This window comes from Apium graveolens, chromosome 1 (assembly GCF_009905375.1).
Source record: "Apium graveolens cultivar Ventura chromosome 1, ASM990537v1, whole genome shotgun sequence".
In the NCBI taxonomy this organism is placed as follows: Eukaryota; Viridiplantae; Streptophyta; class Magnoliopsida; order Apiales; family Apiaceae; genus Apium; species Apium graveolens.
In genome coordinates, this window is record NC_133647.1 from 111,882,428 (window position 1) to 111,891,339 (window position 8,912).

General features: G+C 37.6%; 1 protein-coding gene and 1 pseudogene across 1 annotated transcript; one reads left to right on the forward strand and one right to left on the reverse strand.

The window, feature by feature from the left end:
- The first annotated feature begins 939 nt into the window (after window positions 1-939).
- On the forward strand, window positions 940-2,181 carry LOC141700510 (cyclase-like protein 4). Its single transcript, XM_074504274.1, has 4 exons — window positions 940-1,044; window positions 1,246-1,335; window positions 1,692-1,794; window positions 2,093-2,181. The coding sequence occupies exons 1-4, from the start codon at window positions 940-942 to the stop codon at window positions 2,179-2,181; spliced, it is 387 nt and encodes a 128-aa protein (XP_074360375.1).
- A 202-nt stretch (window positions 2,182-2,383) lies between these two features.
- LOC141700601 (glucan endo-1,3-beta-glucosidase 8-like) lies at window positions 2,384-6,778 on the reverse strand (annotated as a pseudogene).
- Window positions 6,779-8,912: the final 2,134 nt, after the last annotated feature.

Here is an 8,912-nt window from a genome sequence, read left to right on the forward strand (position 1 = left end):
ATACCTTTAGTGGAAGAGGTTGAATTGTCATAAATCTGTGGAATGGTGTTGGAGTAGTATAATCAACCTGCAATTGGAAGCCGATACATAAACATATTCAACACATGAAGCTAAAATATTTTAGGAGCATAGAATGATAATATTTGTTAAATATTTGTACCTGAGGGGGAATGGATACAGGTGTCGGAGCAGTCACTACACCATAGATGGCCTATCGCAATGGTTTAATCATGTGTGTTACAAAATTATGTTACCTTAGCTATGCTCATTTTAGCCTACCGCAACGTAATATTTTTGATGTTACCATAGCCTTTGTAACATGTTACTATAACTTCAAAGTGTTGCATACGGTAACATGTGGAAACTTATGTTACAATAGGGCGTTAATGGGTAAAAAAATAACATTTAACAAAAAATAAAATATATATAATTATTTGACTTCAAAATTAATCAATTTTGACAATATAATTAAGAAATAATATTAATATTAGCTAAGATTGATAAAATAATTTTTTTGTTAAATTTTGTAAATTATACTAATTAGTTACTGATAATTTTTTATTTATAAAAAATTTGAACAATATTTATACTTAAAAATTTACTAAAAAATAAAAATAAAATGAAATTAGCATTGTTGGTTATCATTGGGCTCTCGACCAGGCGGGGAGAGTAGACTCAAAATATTTGGAGAAGCGTTTGAACAGCCCGGGTAAAATTTGGACAAGTCAAATTTTTCCAATCTAAATACCTCTCGGTCTCTCTCTCTCTAAACAGCTCTCAGACAAGGGTTTTATATTCTTCCTCTCAACTTTCAGTTGAACCGAATCTAATCATCTACCTCAGCTTTTAGTTGAACTGAATCTAATCATCTTACGGATTGGAGATTCAAATAAATTGGGGGTTTACATCAATTGACATCAATTGAATCCATAATCTGAAATGGTTGGTAGATTAAACCACGTCGCTTCTCGTATTATGGCAGCAAATGGTGTCGGCGTCGGCATGGGTCTCCCCGTCGACAAACGCATCATCTCCGATAAGCCCGTAATCTCCTCTCTCTCTGTCTCCACCATCTCTCTCTCTCCCCCTCCCTCCCCCTCTCCCCCCCCCCTCCCCCTCTCCCCCCTCTCTCCCCCTCTAATAATGTATATTTCTGTTTAATTAATACGATCTAATTAGAAAACTGAAATTGGGCATTTTTGAAATCCTAATTAGAAATATTTTTTTCCCGTTGTTGGAAGGCAGCCACAAATTGAACGCGTTGCTCAAATTCTGGTGCATTCAGACCTGGTTAATTCTCTTTTGCTTGCGGATTCTGATGAAAGACGGAATGATGTAAGTTTAGTTAATTTGATTTTAGATTAGATGCCTTCAGATATATCAATCGACACAAGGATAGAACAACCTACTTTCGGAAAGGTGCTTTTGGGGAGTAGAGGGATGTTTGTGGATAGATATATGTACTCAATATGTGTAGTATTATTATTTGCCTATACATTTTTCTTAAATATCCTCTTTATCCTGGCACTGACATGCTTGAATCTTAAGAATTAACTTTTCTTAATAGCATCATTTATGAGAATTTAATTGAGATTGGACTAGCCATTAGATATGGTTTATTTGATCATTTGTATTCGGTACAATTATGTACAAATTATCAGGTGCAATTTTATTTATGATCTCTGCGTTAGTTCAGGGGACTAATGTGGAAGGAGGAGTTGGAATTAAGCTTTGTGGACTTCATGAAGGATGGGGCACAGTGGCTGGTGGATAACACTGACATAAAACTTGTTGGTAAGTAGAGATGCCATCAAATCATTTCATCACTTTGGTAAACGTTTGCGGTTTAATAAAATTATCCAGTACTTGGTTATTTAAAGATATTTCAATTCATATATATATAGTTCGTATCTGAAGTTTTTCTCTTTTTCGCATTAAGTTCTTATCTGAGCTAAACAATTATGTGGCTTACAGTCTTATCTCGTATAGTGCACAGTACAAAATATACGTCTTCTGCTAACAATGCATACTTATGTTGAAAAAGAGTGGTGTTACTTGTGTAATAACACAATTCTTCTGTTCTGGAACTCAGGGATTGATTATTTATCTGTTGCTGCTTTTGATGATATTATTTCTGCTCACATTGTTTACCTTGAAAGAAGATCTTTATTGCTGGTATAAATTTGGGCAAACTACACATCACTTTACTATATGAATAATAGACTTGCATTGTTCCCTGTCTCTGTTTAACACACACAAACACAAAGTTGTGATACACATTTTCTTTTATACAAGTAAAAAGTATTTGTAGCTGGCACAATTTATCTTTAAATATGTATCTATATGCTATGGGGACTCTGATTCCATCACTTTGTAAAGCTAATTAGAAAAGACAACCACCGGTAGATGCATTATGCTTCACTATCTTTGATGTGCCCTTGAAGTCACAAGCTTCCATATCTTCATTTTGAATCTGAAAATAATTGTTAAATGTATACGATGCCTTATGCGCTTCATCCAAATTGCTGCATGATCCTCCATCCTTCAAGCTGGTATAATCACCCATTGTACATGCATATTGTACATTGGATTCTGCATCCTTAGGATTCTTGACTTTGTCGGTGTCCAACACACACCATTGCTGCTCAAGATACTGCACATTCTTTGCTGGCATTTTATCGTTCCCGTTTCCTGTAAAGTCTAGTGAGTACTTTGGTTGTCCGTCGTATCTAAAAATCCCCCAATGGCGCTCAAATGGGCCCAGGGCTACACTTTTTAGATTTTCATCCATTAGACTGAAAAGGTAGCACTCAATGTAGCCAGGATAGAGAGGAGTTCCTTTGTTAGTTGCCATTTTTTCTGAAAAATCGGTCGTAGAATTTTTTAGCCATCTTGGCATTAGCAGTTGGCTTTTTTCAAAGACCAATAAAGAGTGTCAATATTTGCATCAAACATGTTGTTGTAGCTAATGTTTTTGTCTTGAACAGGTTTGGCCCCTCCATCGAAGAAAGCAAATTGGACAGGAAAATCTGGGTTCTGGTAAAGACTCAGAAAAGGGTAGATGTTAACAAGGAACATAGAGTCATTGTCACTGAGAAATTTTGCAATTTTACCTATAATGTCTTTGATGTCGCTGCGAAAATGACCATCACATGGAACACCTGAACCTCATTCATATACATCAACATTTTGTGGGGTGGTTACTTTTATATTGTTATGGCCAGCTTCATTCAAAGCCTTTTGAATGTTTTCCATAGCAGGTAACAATGTCTTTAGGTTAGAACCATTATAGGCTTTTAAGAACAGTTCATTTCCTACAGCAACAGACCTGGAAAATCATTGAAATAGATTCATCAGATTTCTATATGACAGAAGATATATAGCTCATATCCGCTAGGAGAATGTTTTATTTAATGATCTTTGGAGTTTATCCTGATTCTTAAATTCATTTCGGTTCTTGTGGTCATTTTTTTGATTGATTTGATACTTGATTAAATGTCCTGTGATTATTCTTCAATTCAGTGTATGTGTGTAAATTCTGGGTACACTACACTGTATAAAGATTCTCAAAATATTAATGCTTTATTTTTACACCCCTTTTTCTTGATTTTCTTGATATTTGTTTAGTGCCCATTTGTTTTTGTTTTTAATTATTATTGAAATTTGTTTGTGATATTGATGAGTTTGTGTAGGTCTCCAGATGGGTCTGGCTTTCTTACCTCTACTGATAATAACACTTTTCATGGCTTCACCTTGTAAGTACACTTGTAGCCTCTTTCATATGAACTGAACACACACAATTGGGTATCAACACGAATGATCTTGTCAATTTTCAGGGTCCAAAGTTATTTTACATTTCTGTTACGCAGCATCCTTCATTTAAATAAATTTTCTATGCATAGCAGACCGGGGCTGTGCATCCGGACCAAATGCATTTCTAGCCGTGTTGGGAATTATGAAAAATGTGGACAAGATACGCGAACAAAGAGGCTTTAGGTCACCAGGGTTTTGGGTCTAATTAAATGATCTCTCCCGGGAAATAATTTTAACACCCTTTTCGGGGCCTTGCCATAGTTCATAATAATATGAGAACACATATATTGTGTGTCTTGATTGTTTTTATATGTTCATATATATTTGGATTTGCTGGATAGATGTAAACTGAACTTAACATCATTGACTCACAGGAAGGCAGAGGTAACTTGGAGTTAAAATTAGAGAAGCAGATGAGACGCAACATGATGTTAGCGGTTCAAAGCCAGTTACTGAGATTTTGATGATTAGTTAAAAGTCGGTGCTTTTAATTGTAGTGATAAGGGTGCATTTGTATTAGCCAGTTAGCTTGTCTTGTTATTTATACCTAGTTAGAGGTACAAGGTTGTATTATTTTTGGTTATTTTGTTGACTTGTATAAAAAACAGGTTTGTGGCATGTTCAATTTACAAACAAATTTTGTCAATTTTTTTTTAGAAATTTGTTATATTAGGTACTTCAATGTTACAAACAAATTGGTATAATATAATACCAATCATTATAAAACTCTTACAGTAGGAAAAAAATGTTACAATGCTTTTGTGGCCCGCGTGTGGGGCCCACAGGTGGGGTCCACATGTAGGGTCCATTTTTTTTACAAATTCTAAGTACAAAGGTAACATACATAGTATGATACTATAGACATACTTTGATGTTACCTTTGAAGCCTATTGTAACATAAAATTCAATGTTGTAGCAGGGTAAAGGGGATGTTACCTTAGGGGCCAAAGGTAACTCGAAAAAAAGCAACTTAATTTTTATGTTACCTTAGGGCTTTTTCTGGCTGTGGTAACACTTTTTTGGGCCTGTTGTAACATTTTCTTGGTGTTGCTGTAGGCCATTTATGGTGTAGTGGTGGGTGGAACATCAGCAGGAGACTGAACCTCAACATGCAATTAGAAGCCGATACATAAACATATTCAACACACGAAGCTAAAATATTTTAGGAGCATAGAATGACAATATTTGTTAAATATTTATACCTGAGGGGGAATGGATACAGGTGTCGGAGCTGTGGTGGGTGGAACATCAGCAGGAGACTGAATCTCAACCTACAATTAGAAGCCGATACATAAACATATTCAACACACGAAGCTAAAAATGTATAAGTGCATAGGAGGACAATATTTGTCAAAGATTTGTACCTGAGAGGCAATGGATACAGGTGTAGGAGCAGTGGCGGGTGGAACATCACCAGTAGACTGAACCTCAACCTGCAATTACAAGCCAATACATAAACATTATTCAACACAGGAACCTGTAAATATGTAAGTGCACAAGAGGACAATAATTATAAAATATTTGTACCTGAGGGGGAATAGATACATGTGTAGGAGCATGGGTGGCTGGAACATCACCAGTAGACTGAACCTCCTGCAATTACAGCCGACACAGACATATTAATTGAAGTTCTACGATGCATGAAATGAAAGCTTTTGTTCGAAATTTATACCTCACGTGGACGTTTAGGGGGGACAAGTACTGCGGTATCCTCCTTAGGACCACCAGTCTCATCCTGCCATTAATGTAAATTAAAGACACACATGTCATTTACATATTCAATAGATGACATAAAAAAGATCACAAGTTCGTGAATGATAGTTATTAGTACCTCACGAGGACGCTTCTGAGAGATAGGGGGCGCTGTCTGTTGCGAGGTACTAGGAGCTGTATCATGAATGTCTACCTCACGTGCATCTCCAGCAGGATGCTGACGCTCAACAAGAGGCTGCTAAATATCTTTCGGTCTGATGAAAGCGGGCCTACTGTATCCAAGACCCTTCCACTCAGTCATTACCCGATCATAATGTGCGAGAAAATCGGGAATGACATCATAGAACCAGCTAGGAGGGCCGTGCATGTGGATCATGTATGTCATCTTCATAGCACTCTCTAACTACAAATAAATAAACAAGTAGTTGTAGGGAATTAATGATAATTCACGGGAAATTAACCTAAATAAGTCCTTATTTTCATTTTTAATCCATTTTACAAGTAGTTGTAGGGAATTAACGATAATTCACGGGAAATTAACCTAAATAAGTCCTTATTTTCATTTTTAATCCATTTTACAAGTAGTTGTAGGGAATTAACGATAATTCACGGGAAATTAACCTAAATAAGTCCTTATTTTCATTTTTAATCCATTTTACAAGTAGTTATAGGGAATTAATGATAATTCACGGGAAATTAACCTAAATAAGTCCTTATTTTCATTAAAGGGAATTAACGATAATTCACGGAAAATTAACCTAAATAAGTCCTTATTTTCATTTTTAATCCATTTTACAAGTAGTTGTAGGGAATTAACGATAATTCACGGGAAATTAACCTAAATAAGTCCTTATTTTCATTTTTAATCCATTTTACAAGTAGTTATAGGGAATTAATGATAATTCACGGGAAATTAACCTAAATAAGTCCTTATTTTCATTAAAGGGAATTAACGATAATTCACGGGAAATTAACCGAAATAAGTCTTTATTTTCATTTTTAATCCATTTTACAAGGAGTTATAGGGAATTAACGATAATTCACGGGAAGATAACCTAAATAGTTGTAGGAAAATAGGTAAAGACTGCAATTGGAAACAAGTAAAGAATACCATACCGCATCACCCATCATCTGCTGAGGGTACCAGTCACGGGGCTGTATGATATCGCCCTCAGGGGGTACACAACGAGCGATCCTCATTTTACTTACCCGTCTATACCACTGCATATACTCGGCGAGAGATACAAACCCGCCCTCAACAATCTCCGGCTCGCCCGTAGCCACATAACTCTCCCACTCGGCAACATACTGTTGATGCATAGCAAGACGGTGAGGCCGCTGAAAAGAAGACTGTCTCTCTGACCTCAGAACAGCGTGGTCAAACGGATCATCCGGTATATGCTGGCACATCCCAAACTGTCTCAGTACCCTATCAGAATACTGGTACTCAATGATCTCAAATGCCACCAGCGGGATACGACCAAGAGCCATATGACGGCACACCGGGAAATGAGTAGCATCAATATCATCAGGATCAGCCTCTCTCTCATAAAGTCTGGCATACGGCTGCCATGTCACCCAGTATAGCTGTAAACTGTCCAAATCACCCCGGTAGTTACGTGTATGGTGGTGGGGGTTTACTCTACTAACCTTCACTGGCTCGGCCCACGCGCACGCCCTCGGCCACCGAATCTCCTGCTGAGGGGCAATCTCCGGCCTTCCGGGTGCCAATCTCTCGTAAGCCCACAACATCAATAGCAGACTACACTCGTTAAAGGTGCGAACAGACCTATCAGCCGACAAAGTCAGTGATCTGTACAAGTGTGCCAAAACAGCTGCACCCCATGCATAATCACGAATCTCTGACTCCTCCATCAACAGCTGCATATACTGGGGATGCACCACGTCCCGCGAAGATGTAGGGAAAAACACGCCTCCAATAATAAATAACATATAGGCCCGTGTATGCACTCTGCACTGCACCTCAATCTAAGCAGCATCCATATCTCTGGTATCAGCTCTCGCCCCGTACCGGTTCCTCAACTGGTTAAAATGCAGCCCATCCTTATAGAACTCCCTGCGCTCCTGCTCTGACATAGACGGATCCTCCCAGTTCTTCATGAACCACGCCTTCGGGTGCTCAAGCTCGCCCGGGGTGAGAGGACGGCCAGTAACCGGTAATCCCAGAATCATATAAACATCCTCCAAAGTAATAGTCATCTCCCCACACGGCAGATGGAATGTGTTAGTCTCTGGCCTCCACCTCTCAATCAAGGCCGTAATGAGTCTGATGTCATTCTGCCGAACCACCCGGGGGTTGCCGAACGCCCCAAAACCATATGCATCCAACAGAGCCTGCTGATCTGGAAGTATATGCCACTCACCCATCCTCGCTGTCAGCTGTCTAACATCTACGGTATTCTTGTCCCCGCCCTCCCAGATCAGACTGCTAATATGGCGGTCCTGCATAGTCAGTAAGGATCGATCAAGAGGTCCACACTCCATGTCCATAGTATCTGTAATATTTTAAACCAAAAAGCACATCAGTACAACTCCAAACAAACAGTATATGCACACTTTAAATAATAATGGTCAATGCCCTTGAAGCAAACATATCTCCGCAGTCATCATATAATAAATACATACATCCACTCACAAATCAAAATCAAATCATAATACATGATGGATCCATTTTGACAATATATCATAAATTTGTCTGACATAAATTCGAAATAAAACAAGAGCACTAGATAACTCCTTAATCAAAAAATTTAAATTAATCACATATCTCAGCAAATTAAGCGACATACGATAAACTCATACAACCATACACGTAGTTATAAATATATGGCATATAAGCAACAAAAACAAACAGTTGTATAAGTAGAATTAAACAAGTCCATCAATCTCACAATAAAATTCACAATTACACAAACAATACCGAATGCTAAAAATATACCTACAATCAACAGTGATACAAGCTAATCCTCATAAACAAAGCTAATTGATTAGCCTCTTGATAGATACTAAGCTAATCGATTAGCTAATCCTCGTATACTAAGCTAATCGATTAGCTAATCCTCGTATACTAAGCTAGTTGAAGTCAGTGTGTCTTCTCAGAAACAAAGGTAATCCTTGGCCTACTTGGTACAAGCATTTTTGATTTGACAACCATTCACTTAGCTTAATTTTGGTCTCTCGACTTGCTAATGTAAGATTAGCCTAGCACAATGTAGAAATGGTAATTAAGGTCAATACCTTTGCCATTATCAGAATTCGCCAATTTCTGGTTCTTTATTGTGATAGAGAGGGACAAAATTAACAAACATTTCACATAGGACTTTCATCAAACAGTTTGCATACATCATTTTAAACTTAAAAAAATC